Source organism: Antechinus flavipes, chromosome 2 (genome assembly GCF_016432865.1).
Source record: "Antechinus flavipes isolate AdamAnt ecotype Samford, QLD, Australia chromosome 2, AdamAnt_v2, whole genome shotgun sequence".
Lineage (NCBI taxonomy): Eukaryota > Metazoa > Chordata > Mammalia > Dasyuromorphia > Dasyuridae > Antechinus > Antechinus flavipes.
In genome coordinates, this window is record NC_067399.1 from 590,854,816 (window position 1) to 590,873,141 (window position 18,326).

The 18,326-nt window shown below is 34.9% G+C and overlaps 1 protein-coding gene across 1 annotated transcript in view; it reads right to left on the minus strand.

Annotated features, from left to right (window-relative positions):
• LOC127546925 (guanylate cyclase 2G-like) overlaps positions 1–17,870 on the minus strand; it is a 69,046-nt gene extending 51,176 nt beyond the window's left edge. The window contains exons 1-6 of the mRNA XM_051973814.1: positions 17,487–17,870; positions 15,141–15,489; positions 11,524–11,633; positions 8,704–8,889; positions 6,566–6,710; positions 2,288–2,423 (exon numbers count right to left, since the gene is read on the minus strand). Coding sequence (XP_051829774.1) covers positions 2,288–2,423; positions 6,566–6,710; positions 8,704–8,889; positions 11,524–11,633; positions 15,141–15,489; positions 17,487–17,870 — 1,310 coding nt within the window. The remainder of the gene's footprint in view (positions 1–2,287; positions 2,424–6,565; positions 6,711–8,703; positions 8,890–11,523; positions 11,634–15,140; positions 15,490–17,486) is intronic.
• Between the last annotated feature and the right edge of the window lie 456 nt (positions 17,871–18,326).

Here is an 18,326-nt window from a genome sequence, read left to right on the forward strand (position 1 = left end):
ATCTTTGGGAAGAGATCCATGGGGCCAGCTACCATTCGAGAAGTCTCCTGTGGGGCTAGTACATAAATGGAGGGGAGATTATCAGTGTCTACTCAGATTTTTCATTCCTTGGGGACAACAGAATCAAATGAACCACCATCTTGATATGTGAACCATTTTCTAGGATCTCTGAATAAATCTTAGTTCCTCAGGTGTGACACCACCTAAGGAAGCTTCCAAGTAGACCTTCAGATTCTTGCATTCATTTAATTAAATAAATACTTATCAAAGTGCTACTGTGGGCAAAAAACAATAGGAAAGGAAAGGAAAGGAAAAGAAAAGAAAAGAAAGGAAAGGAGAGGAGAAGAGAGGTAAAAGAAAAAGAAAAAGGGACAATTGCAGGTTGGAGGCTAGAGGGACAGAGGTGTGTGATATGGATGAATTCTTTAAAAAGAATTTTTTGTTATTGACGCATGGTGGATAGATTGGAAAGGGCAGAGTGAGGAAGCCAAGGTTGATTATAACAGCCTAGGGGAAAGGTAATGAGAGTATAAAGAAGGGAATGAGTAATAAGACAAATATTGTGGGAGAGTAATAAAATCAGTGACTTGACAAGTGACTGATCATAAAAAGTCAATGGAAAGGAGGAAACAAAAACCCTCTCAAATAATGTGTTTAAATACATAAAATAAATAGAAATTGTATGATTGCAAAAGAAATCAAATGTACTATAATAAGGTTTTTTAAAATACTTTACTAAAAGCTCATGGATACAAAATTTAAAATTCTAATTTAGTCCAAAGATGACATTTTTGTTTTATCTATTCCAGGGTATCTGTAATATTTTTTAAAAGATATTTAATGAGATAGCACAGTTTTTTTTTTAAAGTAGCAATAAAATTGCTTCCCTAGAAATCTATAATACATCCTCTTGTCAATATACATACTCAACAGGAACAATGAATGTATAATAGAAACCCATCAGACCAGATTATAAATATTGAAATCATCATACATAGGGATTGACTTCAGTACTTTAATTATGGCAAAACCATGCTATGAGGCAACACATAATGCCTTCTCCCTTCCTGAATTTCTCAGTAGAATATAGAAATCATGTTATGCTGGTGTCATTCTTTCCCTTGGTATCAATATTAGATTACAACTTCGAGGAAACCTAAAGATCATTTAGTCCAGAGGTATCAAACACTCTACTGTGGGCTACATACAGAGGCAACATTCTATATTGTGGCCAGGATCAAATTAAAACACAATTAAGAACTATATTAACAAAATTAATAAATATACATACATTTAGATAGATATAGATACACACATATATATTATATATAAAATCATCACATTTTAAAACAAGGATAATATTCAGCCTGTAGGAATCCTTATGTAGGGATTAATGGCCCCATTTCTATTTGAATTTGATACTACTGATCTAGTCTGTCCAATTTTATAGATAAGGACCCAGGAGGGTAGAAAAGGAAAGTAACTTGTGCAATATCACAAAGATTTAATATGAGAGATGGTATGTGAAACCAAATATCCTCACTCTTAGGCCAGACTTATTTCAAGCTTATTAGGCAACTTCTGCCAAAGTTGTATCCTCCATAAGAAAGTACACTCTCTAAATTACTAGAGGGGGGAAAAATCAGGAAGAAATTAAAGGCTTTTAATACCTTAAACTATATAGAGTGAGGAACAGAGAAGAAAATTGGGGAGGAAATAGAAATAGAAGTTTTTAATTACCAAAGCAAATTCACAAATCTTAGATATTTATGCTCATATCTTAATCTTAACTTAATCTCAACATAAAAAATTAGGAAAGTATCCATTCAGTTCTGTTTCAAAGTCAAACTCTATATGTGATCCAACAATTATTTAATCAGGGTCCTCCTATATGTAAAATATCTAAGATGAGGTGAGCATGCTCTCTATCAAAAAAAAAAAAGTTAGTAAAAAGTTCCAGGGTAAATATATTTTACATTTTAGGACTGCATCCTCAAAATATAGTATTTTTAAGAGCCAAAGACATATTATTCAAAATAAATAATTAAATCTCAATGAACATACAACCATAATAAGATGATATATCTATAATGAGTGGCTTAAATTCAATTACCAATTTAATGTGAATTAGAGTAATTTTGTTGATTTTGCAATATACTCCAAAACCAATTTATAAAATGGTCAGTTTTCAATCTATCCCTTCTATAAGGAATAGCAACTCTTTCTACCCTGGGGGGTAGTTTCTATTCAGAGAGGGCTCACATCTCAAAAATAATCCATTTTATACCTGAGTATTTTTCTATGGCTGTTGTAATGAAGAAAAGGAATGAAAGTAGAAGAAATTCCAGTTTTCTTTAGGATATGGACCAAGTAATCCACTTGTCTCTTTCCAAATTCATCTATCCTTATTTGTCCAGTGATTCCTAAAAAGAGAGAGAATTTCTTAAAGTAAAACGAATGCACCATACTTTATGAAAAATCAAACTACCCATTTTGGGTTTCTCTATGTATTATATGATCCCAAACCTTGCCCTCTGGATTTCTACACTACTAGAAATCAATTGCTCCTCAGTCATATTTATCTGACTTATTTTGCCCTCACTCAAAATTTCCTTTGAGAACCTCAAAATGTAGCTTATGCTTAGGTCTTCACAGATATGAGTAAAAGGGCCTAACTCCTAGGAAAATGACCAGATCACAAAACTAGAAAGAGAATAATTTATTTCATTTCTCAGAAAAGTCATGAAACTACAAGTGACTTACTGTGTTCCCTGATCAGTTGGTACAAATTCTCAGTTCAGTACTGAGATTCTAATCAATCTCACCTTCCTCCTAGGAATGGATACATAATTCACAGCTTTCTATGAAAACTAAGTAACACATAATTTAAAATTATCAATGATATAAATGTAAGGGTTCAATCTCCCCTGGAAAAGAAATAAATTTGACTGAGAGGCAGTCCATTGGCCTTGCTCCAGAAGAATGGGCTAAGATATCTCACCTGAGGAATGAGGATGATACTAAGGCTATTGGAGCAAGTAGAGAATTGGGTCATGATGCAGAGGGACAAAATTTAGATTTTCTGTGGGGCTAAAATATATCTGATACAGATGTATATGTAGATATGTATTTTGACTATTTTCATGGGTACCAGAGCTTTTATTCACATATATAGAAAACCTGGGATCCAACAATTATTTAATCTGAGGTTTCCAGAGAAAACTCTGGATGGGCTTCTTTCCTGACTCTTAGAATTTCTCTGTCATACCTTCTCACATGGCATCAGCAGTCACCAGAGCCTGGAAGATCAAGCTGCCCCTTGAAGTTTCTTCTACTGATTGGTCAGTTCTTCCCTAAGAATTTGTGTGTGTGTGTGTGTGTGTGTGTGTGTGTGTGTGTGTGTGTGTAGAAAGCTAGGGAAAGTCACTCAGGCATAATTAAGCAAAGCCATATTATGTCCCCATTTCCAGTCTATTATTGCTGATACTTTGGTCATCCCATTGCCCAGCTCTGATCACATCACTCTCTTGCTCAGAACTCCTCAGGGGCTCCCCATTTTACTTAGTGGTTAAAGTCTCTAGTTCTTAAAATGATAGTCAAAGTTTACCATGTCTTTAACCAATCATTCCAGCCTTGTTTTTTCCAATATTCTCAACATTCTATATACTTGCCCAAAGTTTTCCTAATTCCATGCCTTGGCTCACATTGCCACTACCACCTAGAATGCTCTCCCTTCATCTCTACTTTGAACTCTTACCTAGTCTTCCCAGCCCAGCTTAAATGCTACCTCCTCTTTTCACCCAGAAAGGAGAAGTGATCTCTCCTTTTGAAACTCTCTTCCCCAAAAGATGATTAACAATTGAATCCAAGGGGGAAAAAAATAAGAACCTTCATGATCCTTTGTCTTTCTCTCTTTTGCTCTTGTCATACTCTACAATGTATTATAGTTATTGATATAATTTGTCATCTCCCTCATGAGACTAAAAACTTTATTGATAGTCATAGACTTGTTTTGTTCTCCTTTCTAGACCCCACAGTTTTTAGCAAAGTTCCTCACATGCAAAAAACTCAGCAAATATCTGGTCCAATCTAGTTCTACCATTTATTTATGATCTTTAAACAAGTGACTTGATTTCTTTGAACCCCAGTTTTCTTATCTATAATATGACAAGGATGGACAAGACCACAGTCCCCTACATCTTTAGATCTATAACCCTCCAATATGTTTCAACAAAGTTGAACTGAACTTAAAAAAAAAAAGGCAGAAAAAAAGTTATGTTTGAAAGATTCCTGTCATATTAAAAAGCAGAATCAAATGTGATCATGAAATCATATCAGAAACAACAAATTAGTTTGTAAAACATATTACAAGTATAAAACATTATTATTATTATTCAAGCCCTATTATAGGGTCACATTGTGCCCCTAGGACCATTTATTTCAATTAACGTAATAGGGCTAGAAAAAGTTCAGAAAAAGAAAACTAAAGTGAGTAAGATTGAATAGAAGATCAGGTTTAAGATTAGATATATGCACATGATTGGAAAAGGAACAGATCACATTCAGATGTTTGGAAGTGGAGAAAGACCTCATAAATATAGAAGGATAAGAAGAATTTTAAGGAGACAATATCCAAACCCTTCATAATTTGTAAATACTTGGATCATGATCCCTCCCAGGCTTTGCCTTTCCAACAGAAGACACCATGTGTATGTTTGTGTGCATGTGTATTGGTGTTAGAAAGAGAAAGAGAGAGATAGAGAGACAGACAAAAACAGAGATAGAGAGACACAGACAAAAGAAAGACAGAGATCAAGAATCTGTATTTTTGTCAGTAGAGGACTTTCCTTCCCCAAAACTTCACAACATTTTGCTGAATTTTTGTAACTAAAAAAAATGAGTCAACTTGATGATGAGTTTTCCAAATAACTAAACTTCTCTTTAAGCAACAGTCATAAAAGTGCACATTAAGCTATACATCACGATAAAACATTGGAGTAAAACTTCAGAGTGTGGACATATAGTAATAATTTTAAATGTCATATTTATTTGGTATTTTAAGTTTTTAAAATGGATTTTCTCACAAAAACCATGTGAAGTAGCAAGGATGAGTTTTATTATCCTCATTTTATAGAAGAGGAACAAGGCAAGAATTTCTATAGTTTTTCTAATATTACACATATTCACTAGGAATGCCCACATATGCAAATATAGTTTCCTATATCAATGAAACTACAAATTCAGATTTAGATTATTATAACACATACACACACATATATATGTCTTATTGTGTGTGTATACATGGGAAATGGAGACCGGGGTCATGATTTAAATAATAAAAAGAAATCTCAGATGAAGAAATTATTAATACAGGTCAACATTTTCTTTAAAATTAATAGTCCTGGGGCAGCTAGATGGCTCAGTGGATAGAGCACTACTCTGAATTCAGGAGGACCTGAGTTCAAATCTGATCTCGGACACTTAATACTTCCTGGCTGTGTGACCCTGGGTAAGTCACTTAACCCCAATGCCTCAGCAAAAAAAAAATAATAATAATAATAAACAAAATTAATAGTTCTATAAAGGTGCTTAAAGCACTGAGAAATTGCATAAAGACACACAGCCAACATGTAACAAATTGATGTCATATCTATGTACATGTACATACATGTATGTATATATCATCTCCATTATATACACATATACATACACATACATATATAGAAACATGGATGTGTATTGTGTGCGTATGTTGATTTACATTGCCATAAGGAGGCTCTCCCAATGAAATAATAAACTGGGTCAAAAGAAACCTTACACACACACACACACACACACACACACACACACACACGTCTGCATGTGTATATATGTGATACATATAATATATTAATACAGAAATATTCTGGCTCTTTAAAATACCTTACAGTAAAATCACCTTCTCCACAAACCCAGCTAACACCTAGAAGCCCCACCCATTAATGCAGTTGGTAACTCATCTGTCACTTGTAGGGATCTTAAAAATCAGGTCACTAGAGTGCCCAAGGGCAGCTGTGGAGTCAGTGGATGGAGTCATGAAGGCCGCGTTTGATTAGCCTCAGATACTCACTAAACTGTGTGATCCTGGGCAAGGCCCTTAAACTCTGTTTGCCTTAATCCAGGAGAAAAGCAAATGGCCAAGCTCTCCAGTACCTTTGCCAAGAAAAACATGGACAGTATGGACCCCAGTCACAAAGAGTCAGACACAATTTACCACTAGCAACATGGTCACACAGTTAATAAATGTCAGAGGCAGGACCCGAATCCAGCAGATTCAGACTGGAAATCGGGGTCCCTCGCTACTACACAACGCTTAATGATATACACGCACTTATGGATAGACACACAAGTATAGCCGCACAGGAGACAGATCTGCTTTTTCACTGGGGAAAGTTTTTTTGTAGGTGCTTTTAACTTCATAATGGGACAGATTGGTTGACCTGAAAAAAAATGCTTAGTATTCAAACGTAACATGGAACAGAGTAGTTGAGGGTCAATCAAAGATAATTCACTGACAGCCACTTACCGTGGAATTCAGCCAGATTGTCATCTTTCATGGTGTTCACAAGCTGCCTTCCATCACGGAAATCCTTTCCTTTCTTTAACATTGTCTTGACAGCCGAAGCATAAAGCAGGACTGCATCATGAAGGTAAGCAGAATAAGCACTCACCTTAAGCAAGAAAAGACAAGTAACATTTTTCTTGGCGGCGATCAGAGTTAAATGACTTGCCCCACGTCACCCAGTAAGCATCTAGGAACAGATTTAAACTTAGGTCCTCCTGACTCTAGGGCCTATACTATCCACTGCACCATCTGGCTACACCAGAAGTACTATCTTTACAAATTCCATTTGACTCAGATTCTGCTCTGGTCGTTCACTCAAGTAACTTTCTATAACCCATTGACTTGACTCTAAAATGAACTATTTTCCATCTTCTTAATCCTAGCCTTGTGACATTTATGCTGTTGGATTGATATGCTACTTATCACCTCTGTTTTGAGTTTGTTTTGTTTTGTTTTCTTATATTTATGTCTTGCTTCCCTAGATTATAAATTCCTTGAATGAAGGGCAAAATTTTGAAGTTCTTAGTATCCATAATCCCACCTACAATAGAATCTACAATATAATATCTGTGCAAAAAAATTTATGGAATTACTCAGTCAGTTGGAATAGCTCTTAGAAATTATCTAATCAAGGAAATCTTAATCTTTTTAAGATCATGGACTCTTTTGGTAATCTGTTGAAGAATATGTATCCCTTCTCAGAATAATGCCTTTAAATATAGAAAATAAAATATCTAATATTATAATGAAAAGTAACCAAATTAAAAGTTATCAAAATATTTTTAAAAAGACCAAGTTCACAGACCCAAGGTTAAAATCCCAATCCCATCAATGTTTTTGTTCTCCAGTCATTTCAGTCATGTCCAATTCTTCATGATCCCATTTGGGGCTTTCTTGGCAAAGATACTTAACTGTTTTGCCATTTCCTTCTCTAGTTCATTTTACTTATAAGAAAACCCAGGGTGAAGTGACTTGCCCAGGATCATATAGCTAGTAATCTCCTCATTTTTCAGATATTAATACTGAATCCTTGAGAAGAATTCTAATTAATGTGGTGATTAGAAGATCAGATTAGGATACTTAGATATTGTATGATGATGAATAAGTCAATTATCTTTTCTGGTCCTGTTTCCTGTTCTTTAAAATGAAGAGATTAGACCTGATGATTTCTTATAGTCCTTTGAGTTCTCAATCAATAAACCTATAATCTTAAGTGAGGTGAACTGTCCACAATTACATGACCATAACATCTAACAGAATCTGCAATTAAACTCAGGCCTCAGGCCTCTTAACCCAACAGTATAGATTCCCTTTTTTTAAAAAAAAAACTATTTCATGTTATAATTTGTGTATTGATGTTAGGATCTATCATTATCTGTGTCTTCTCATTCTCTCTCTTGGTCAGATATAGCCATTATCCTACTCTCACCTGAGGGCTCATTGCTGTCCATATCCTAGCAGGAGTTCTTGTCACAAGAGGAAGCATCTAAGGAACCCCTGGCTAGATCAGTATCAGGTATGTCTGAGAGTGCACTGATTGTTGGTTTAACCTACTGACTTTTCTGTCTCATATTATTGACATAGGGCCTTACTGTGTGGGAAAGTATGTGTTTTTTAGCTTGTCCTACCTTGCTTAATTTTTGACCTCTTCTAATTATGTCTTTCATTGGCTTTGAATCCACCTAATGATCCCTGCTCTGCAGTATCCATCATCTTAACATGACATTTTTGAAAATTTGTTTTATATCACAAAAGACAGAAATCCTAGAACATTTGGTATTCAGACTTACTGGTCAGCTAGTCCAATATTTTACAGGAGAGAGAATCAAGGCCCAGAAAGATAAAATAATTTAACCAAGGTCACAAATTTAGTGAGTAAGAAAATAGGGACTAGAAGACAAGTCTTCTGATTTTCAGCCCAATGTCCTTCCTTCTGCCCCACTCTAATTCCATGTCATTAAGGGAAGATGAGGGGGAAAGGTGTGAAGAAAAGATCAAATTCAAAAGCATGTCATCCTTGAAATGAAAAGAAGTTTACTAGTGGCATTTATGAATCATTCCTAAAATGGATATCCTTATAAGTGAGTCTTGAATCAGACCTGTTCCACAGATGAAAGGGAACTGAGAAAGGGCTTCTCCTTCAGCTTTTCATAGACCTCCCTCATGAAATCATAGTCTTTGGAACGTTCAACAAAGGAAGTGATGGCTATGAGAAACATGGAGTCAAAGGCTTTGAGGAGGTGATCATTCTTCTGATGATTCAACACTTCTTTCCAAAAATCATCCTAAAACATTAAAAAAATGCATTCCATATCATATAAAATTTAGTTTTTTTCACACTATATATTAAAGCAATCTATTCCTGATTAAAGCAATCTATATTTAAAATGGCAGTTTCTATTATATTATTTAATCTGTGAAGTATGTAGACAAGAGGGAGGGAGGGGAGAGAAGAAGGGTTGGGAGCTCTTAATTTGGAGCCCATGAACTTAAAATATAGATAAACATACATACATCAAATACACAGACATGTGTGTATATGTATATATAATATGACTACACACACATAATTGTAATTCAATATAATTAGTTTCCTTTGTAATCCTACATTTCATTTTATGCATTCAAAAACATGAATCTGAGGTATCTATAGGTTTCTCTGGACTATGCCAAAGAGAACCATGATACATCAAAAAAAAAAAAAAGTTAAGAACCCTTAAGTACTACAAATATTACTTTTTTTATTTTTATTTTTTTGCCAAGGCAATTGGGGTTAAGTGACTTGCCTAGGGTCACACATCTAGTCAGTATTAAGTGTCTGAGGCTAGATTTGAACTCAGGTCCTCTTGACTTCAGGGTTGGTGATCTATCCTTTGCACCACCTAGCTGCCCAGAAAGATTATTTTTCATTTGGTTTTTTTAAAATTCTTTAAAAATTTTTTCATTGATATGTTTTGTTTTTAATGGAATCTTCATTTTCAAATATGACTTTCCCCCTTCCTCTACTTACTCCTTAAAAAAATGAATAAAAAGAAAGAGAAAAAACAGTTCAGCGAAAGAAATTAACATATCCACCAAATCTGGCAATATTGTTGTTTGTCCTTTGTCCTTGAAGAAGACGGTGATATCAGGGAGGTAATGCCATAACATACAAATGAATTGGAATTAAGTGGGACAGGGCTGTACATAGTCACCAGCCTCACATTCTCCTCCAGAACCATCTGGGTCCGGTGGCAAGATTTAGATCAGGATGACTAGAGATGGCTCTGGGTGCAACGACACACCTTGGCCTTTTTAAGCCAAGGTCTTTAACAGGTCTTAGTTTGACTAAGGCTATAACCAACCAGTGATTAAGGCTAGGTAAGAAATGAGACAGAAATGACCTCTTTTACCTAGTCAAATACACACACACACACAAACATTCAAATATATATGTGCATATAAATATATGTGTTACATATATATTTGATAATAATTGTAATATATATATATATATATATACTCAAATATACATGTATGTATGTATACATGTATATTTGACCATGTGTATGTGCATCTCTGGGACAGGAAGATCTTCAAAGTTTCTGGCCAAAACAGAAATAATTGCTATTTACATTCACTCTGAGCCAATCAAGATCCAAATACTCCCTGTTGCAATTATTTGTAATAAGGAATAAAAACAAAGCAAAAACAGCAGTTCAGCACAAGCAACAAACATATTAACCAAGCCTGGCAATTTGTGCATCAAACAATGCTCATAATCTACCATTTTTTTCTTTTTCAGGGCCAACCTTAGTCGTTACAATCAAGGTACACTTAGTTTCATTTTTGTTGTGATTATTGTAGTTTTTTTTATTTACATACTTGTAGTCATGTCTATTGTTTTCTTAGTTTTCTTCATTTTGCATTACTACATATGGGTCTTCTCATGTTTCTCTGAAGTCATATTCATCATTTGTCATTACAATTATAGACAGTAAAATAGCCTCTCCCCAAGTAGATGAGCATCTACTTTGCATTTCTTCACTACTGCCAAAAAAATGTTGCTATGAATATTTTTGGTGTGTATGGAATCTTTCATTCAGTCATTGACTTCCTTGGGATTTATATGTAGGAGTGTGATCCCGATACAAATCCTATTTCCTTGCTACAATTGGAAAAAAAATTGAAATAGTGAAGCTATTTGTCCAAATTTATACAGTATTTATGCAGAATTTGAACCTAGGTCTGCTGACTTCAAGTCCAGAGCTCTTTCTGCCACAATATGCTATAAAGTCTCACTTGGTGTACATGAGTCTCCTGAAGCAGATGCATTACCTTAATTTGCACTACATATATCCATTGGACTCGAAACAAATACACAACTTTGATAATATTAACTGAATATATGCGACCAGTTAAGGAATTTGCTGTTGTTATTTGTACTTATCAAAACCTAATTATACATCTAGTAGGAAAATAAGACTTCTGGAAAAAATAATATAATGTATGACAAATGTGTCTTTTATGGACGATTTCAATTAAAAACAATAGTTTAATGAAAACAATATGTTTCATATATGAGTGAGCTGGTCTGAAGGAAAGAAAACATGTACATCACTTGAAAACAGTATACAATACAACTAGAATACAACTCCGAATATAACTAGACTGCTTCACTGATACAATTTAAAGATTATAACTTTTGATTTTTACACCATAGTGAGTTTTAGATGGAAAAAAAATTACTTTTATGCAATGTAGAATTCTGAAGGACCTCGGGTTATTCACTGTCTCAAATTACTCTCTTTTCTTCTTGCTTTCTTTCAATTTGAAAATATCCTTTATCCTTAAAAAAAATTCTTTTCTTAAGAGGCATTTAGGAAGGCCACATATCACTCATCCTCAATAGGACTCACAATTACTATTCATTCACTGACCTCTGACTGCTGCAGAATGATGAAGACAAATTTTCCAGGAGGTAGGTCCAGCGTCTCTGTGGCCAGAAGAATGGTCCAAGCATCAGTCATGCTGCATATTAAAATGATAACTACAGGAACAGAAGATAGAATTAGCCACTCTGGGGCCCCCACCTCCACCCATTAGTAAAAACCAAATTCTAATCTTGAAGTGTAAGTTCAAGATTAGAGCCCAAAACATTTCTATCTTTTCTTTTTTTAAGCCCACGACAAAGAGGGGAAAGCTTCCTAGCACATCACAAGGGCTTATTTTTCCAGTAAATAGCATCTGACTATCATAGATGGTGAGCACCAAGCCTGGGAGCCAGGAAGACCAGGATTCAGTTTTTTTCTCTGCTATCTATGGGTTTGTGTTATTTAAAGTTATTGAAAGTCTAAATGTCCTCCAGGAACTCTGACTCCATAAATTGCAAAATGCTGATCTTCAAGGAGAAGTAAAAGTTCTCCATCCATACATCGCTAACTGATCAAGGAACAAAAAAAAAGTTTAATTTATGAAAACAGGAGAGTAACTTGCAACTCTTGATCTCTAATCATCCCATTATGAAAACAGGAGAGTAACTTGTAACTCTTGGTCTCTAATCATCCCATGACAGCACTGCCTAGATCAGGAGTCGAGAAGGCGGGGGCTCAAATCCTTCCTCAGGCATTTACTAGCTGTGAAATCCTGAGCAAATAAATCACTTCAGTTCTTTCAGCCTCCAGTTCTTACTTGTAAAATTGACATAATAATAGCTCCTATCTCGGAGGATTGTCTTGAGAATCAAATGAAATAACATATCAATCAACAAACTTTCCCTAAGTCTGGGGAAAAGCCAAACACTCTCCAAACCTTAAAGAGCTCTATACACAGTGGCTATTGTCACTATTAGTGAGGCAGTGTTTGAATCGTATTTCTCTTTTGGTCAACACACTCACTGCCTGCAGAATAAAGCCCGAACAGACCCTTTAAGGCCTATATTAAATGCCTCCTCCTTGAAACATCTTGATTCTTCTTACTAAAGGGATCCTATGTTCCCTTCCTAATCTTACCCCATAGAACTTTTCTTATGCACTTAAAAAACCCATTTCTATTTCTTTGCATGAATCAGAATATATATCTAATCATCTACACAAAACTCTTAAGTTCTTAGGCTGAAGGATTGTTTTATTTTAGCTTTGTGTTTCCCTAAGCACACTGTTCTGTACTTGATTGGCACTTAATAAATGCTTATTGAATAAAAGAAGTCCTGGATTTGGTTTCAAAAGGCTTGTGTTTGATACCTGATTGACACTTATTACTTGTGAGATCTTTTGAGTAAATTACTTAAACTTTCTGAGTTTCAGTTTTTTCTTTCTTTGTGGGGAGATTAGATTAGAAATAAATTTGAGAAAGGAGTCAAGAATAATACCAGAATTGTGAGCCTAAGTGATTGGAAGGATTGTGATTTACTCAACAGAAATTGAAAAAGAATCGAATTCTGAAAGAAAGATGATAATAAATTCTGTTTTGGCCACAATGAATTTAAGATAATATGTGATATCTAGTTTTAATACCCAAATTTTTTTATATGGGAATGGATTGTGTGAGGAAAAACCAGGACTAGTTATACGAATCAAGGAGTCCTATGTACAGAGATGATAATTAAGCTCATGGAAATATTGAAGGAAAATCCATGGGAAACTTGGAGGAAATTAAATATGTTTTAGAGAAGGAGATGAGGGTGAGAGTGCATTCCAGACATCATCCCAGAGGTGGGAAATAGAATGCCAAATTGGGGGAAGAGAAAATTGGTCAATTTGGCTTTGAATGAAGAATACATATGTGATGAAGAGGAATAGCATGAAATTAATATTGGAAGGTAGATGGGAATGTCAAGAAAGTCTAAGGGACTATCAATGTCAAGCTGAAAAGTTTATATTTTATACAAATGATAATGGAGAGTCACTGAAACTCCCTGAGAAGGAGCTTACTGATAAGACCAGGTGTGTTTTATGTGGTGAGACCAGTACCATGGATTCTAATCAGATGGCCATTGTTTAGGTGAGAGAGAGGTCATGTAAGTAGGGTTAAGACAATGGTTGCAAGAGATTCTCTTCATGTGGAATATAGCAAAAGTGATAATCAAATCTAACTAATATGGATAAATGAGAAAATGAATGCAAAATCCCTTATACTCATAATGTACCATGTTACTATAAATATCATCATTATATAATTATGTATATCATATAATGTATAATATATATTTACATTATATAACAATTATATGTTATTATTATCATTAAGCCCACCTCTTGGGCAATGTCCTTTGTTCTGCCCAGGACAGGATAAACAAGGCTACTGGCTCTAGAAAGTATTGGGTTGGGGGGAGAAGTATTGAAATAGACAACAATCTAGGAGGATCAGGATGCACCAGAGTAGAAATGTACCCTCTCAATAACATGTCCCATGATCATTGTCTTTCTTCTTTTTCTTCTTTTTTTCCCATTCTTTTGCCATTTAACCTAATTTGTTGTAAGGGATTAGGAAGTGATTCTGGCAAAGTTTTTACATAATTGTTTTTCTCTTTTCTGTATTATGCATAAATAAAGAGGCTTTTCCTGAAAATCTCACTCCCAGGCTTCAGAAGCAAATATTTTTGAATCAAAAGCAAGAGGGATGTAAAAAAGAATCCTTTATAACCCTTGAATATATTTGCCTTTGTAGGGATCTAAGCTAAGATTAGTGCAGTTAATTTTAGAAATAGAAACAGATCAAACAAGGCACTAGGGACAGAAATAGGATAGGAGGACTGTTTTAGTAGCCATTATTCAGCAACAAAATAACATTTTGTAACTTTAATATAATTGAAATTTCTCAAATTTTCTTTGCAGGGCAATGACTCTATGAAATGTCAATTTTGTTACCCTGAAACTGGATATAGAAAGACTTAATGATTGCTATCAAGCAATCCAGATGGTGAGGAGGTGTCATCAGGACCCATTAAGTCATCCTAAATTAAGACAGTGACTTTCATGTTTTTTCAGTGAGGTAAAGGAAGAAAAAGGTTCAATAAGCTATATATGTCACTTCTTCCCATTGGACATCTATTAAGTTTACCAGTAAAAACAAAAACAAAACAGGAAGAAGAATGTAACATTGCTTTTCATATGACACAATGCGATGACTGCTTTATAAAGATTAGCTAAATGATACCTATTACCAATTTAAATATAAGTAAATTATTAATTCATGTCAAAAATGAAAGTACAAACACATATAATTTAAATACCTAAACTGAGCAAGCCCATATATTACTTGAAAAACCTTCAGAGACCATGATTTGAGAGTCAATGCAATAGAAACAATTGGGATTTGATTTCAAAAAAATCAAATTTCTTATTGAAACTGAGGATCCATTATGCATTGTTTACACACAAGTATATGTATCATGTTTAGTTATAGCATTAATCAGATTCCTTTTAAGCATATTTCAGTATTTTTCTCATTTCTGAAAATAAAAAAACTCTTTGCTTGCTAAATACATATCTATTTTGGTTAAGTATTAAAAATAACATTCTCCCCTCCCTGCAACCACCCAACTCCACCTTCTTACTTCTGGCAGAGGATGTTCCATGGCGGAGGTTCTCTAGCAGGACAGTTTGGTTCTTGCTGGTATGTCTGACTTGTGTGGTGATGACAAAATGGGATTTGAGCTGGTTCTCTACAGTTGTCCACAGTTCATCACTTTCATGCCAAGAGGAATCCCTTGAGGTCCCTCCAAACAATGCAATGTGTTTCCAGCCAAAATAGTGCAGAATTGCCTGAAGAACTTCCCCCATTTTCTGAACAGGTGACACAAGATTCATGTAGGTATCATACAAGAATCTGTTCTCCAGTCTAGTTGTCTGCCTGACAAATCCAAACATGGGAATGTTCCATTGGGAAGCCAACAAGCCAGTTACCTGAGAAGAAGGACTCTTCTTCATGAAGGTATTCATAATACAATAAAAGTCTCCTTCTAAAGCACATTGACAAACCAATCATTTGATGGGATAAATTATATCTCTGCTTGGATGAGTGATGAACCCTGGGTCATTTTTTTATGAGTTTTTTTTATGAATTATTTTTATGAATAAGTAAAGTGAGACCAGTGAGGTAAGGTGACAGCAAATAAGCATTTCTATAGTAAAAGCATGGTTTATGATTTTGAGATTCAATCCAAAGCTTTATTTGCATAATAGCAAATTTTTACCTCATTTATACTTGTAGGAATAATCTCTAAAATCTTTGTGAATAATCTACTAATTCTCATTATGCAGAAATTAGATGGAAAAAGGAGATAGTCTTATTTCTCAAATTTTAATCCATCTTTGATACAATAAAAGGAAATCAAGTGTTCCTTAGGGTTTTTCCATTGATGAATGGGTCTCTATTTTCAGCATAGCTATCTAGGAATATTTGGATTAAGTTTAAAAGTTGAATTGAGTAATGGACAGAAGCAGCTACACCCAAAGAAAGAACACTGGGAAATGAATGTAAACTGTTTGCATTTTTGTTTTTCTTCCTGGGTTATTTTTACCTTCGGAATCCAATACTTTCTGTGCAACAAGAGAACTGTTCCGTTCTGCACACATATATTGTATCTATACTGTGACATATTTAATATGCACAGGACTGCTTGCCATCTGGGGGAGAGGGTGGAGGGAGGAAGGGAAAAGTCGGAACAGAAGTGAGTGCAAGGGATAATGTTGTAAAAAATTACCTTGGCATGGGTTCTGTCAATAAAAAAGTTATAATTATTAAAAAAAGTTGAATTGAGGCTTAAATGATATTAACTCTGCATGAATGGAAGAAGATCTTAGACATATCTGGATCACATACACATATCACTTATATAGAGAGATATATATTTATATGTACACACACTCATTTAGGCAGCAGAGATTTTATATTATCTACCTATATTTCTTTTATATACAGACTCAGCAGAAAATAGATGTGTGTGTGCAAATCGTTTGAGCTTTGCAACAATTCCTTGAAGAAGATAGGATAGTAGTACAATTATTATCTCAGCTTTCTAGATGAGAGAAATGAGGCTCAGAAAAGAGAAAAGGATACCAACTAATGAACTACTAGCAATTGCATAGGGATCTTGGAATAGGATTTAAAATAAGAAGCTGTGGCTTTGGATCCCAGAATCCTGGTTAAGCTACCTCCTGTCTCTGGGACTTAGCTTTCTCATCTGTAAAATGGCCTTTAAGAATCATTCTAATTCTAAGCTTCTTAAATCATATTAAATTTTAAAAAATATTTCCTAGTTTTTCTTCATGATAAACCTTTAGAAGGCAGAACATACAATGGGTACGATTTCTCTGGACCTAATTTAATTTTTTTTTCCTGAATTAACAACCTAGGGTTTCTTTTCTCTCCATATCCTCTTTTATGATAGCTAAGTGGTACAGTGATAGAGAGTTAGACTTGGAATTAGGAAGAGCTGGATGCTAATCTGGCCTTGGACACTAGCTGTTTGATCCTAGACAAGTCTTTTAATTTATCTCAATCTCAGTTTTCTCATATGTAAAATGGAGATTAATAGCACCTACATTGTAGGGGTTATTTTGAGGACCAAAGGATATTTTTATTATTATTTTAAAGGATATATTTGTATAGCACTTCAAAGTAAATTCTAGTCAAACAAAATAAATTCCTTCAGAGATCATATCCAAAAAATTAGTTATGGTTCATAAGAAAATTAATACTGAGGATAACATTATTTATAATGGTTAATTTAAAACTCATGGAAATAAGCACCCAGGTACTTTTGTTGGGAAGTTGTAGTAATGGTTATCAGAAGTTTTGAGCCTGTTAATATCACCAGGTTGGTTAAATCACCATTGAGATGTTCCCTTTTCTAGCAAAACAAAACAATAAAAATTTCATGAACATTGCAATACTCCACCTCTGCTGCTCCTGGGCAGGCTGGTCCAAAGAGGGCAGAAATCCTTTCTTTCTGGACTTGCTTGATAAAAGCATCAAGGGATTCCTTGGCGCTGCAGGCTGAGTTGGCATATGTGAAGTCCATGGTATAGTTACCTAAGTAAACTGGGTCAGAATTGATCTTCTCCAAGGCAATCTGGATGGCAGAACCCAATCTCTGGGCACTAAAGGAATTTGAGATATTCCAAGGAGCTTGGAAGCCCACAATGAGCTTAATATCCTCTAGACACATGACCAACAGGCTGGGAGAGAATACAAAAATAAGGGTTAGGTAGATAGGACAGTGGGACATCCCCCCATACAAACTCAGCTTGAACGGGCAGGTCTGAATGATGCTGACAGCCATGGCTTGTCCTGACTCTTAGATCCTCTCAGGACTTAGAGCCACAGCTTCTTAGCTGCTGGTACAGCAGCTTAAATGATAGTGAATCCCCTCCAGGGATTGTGTCCTGTTTTTAATTAAGTAGAACTAATTAACTGGAACCTTTCTTTCCCCTGAAGGCTCTTCTAACACAGAGAAGTACAAAAGTGACTGGAACTCCTCCTGTCAGAATAGGAACAGGTCAGAACAGCGTGACTAGTCCCAGCATTGCCTTTTCCCCACATAATCCAGGGTAGGTCATTCGGGCTGTCTTCCCTTGCTTCTTGATCTAGATTCTAGAGCCAGTGGTTCTCAAAGAATGGTCTAGAGAATCTGAAACCCTTTTAGAGGGTCTACAAATTCAAAAACAGTTTTTATTTCCAATATGGTAAATTCTATAAATATAATCCAGATAAACAAAAATTCTTTGGAGAGATCCTC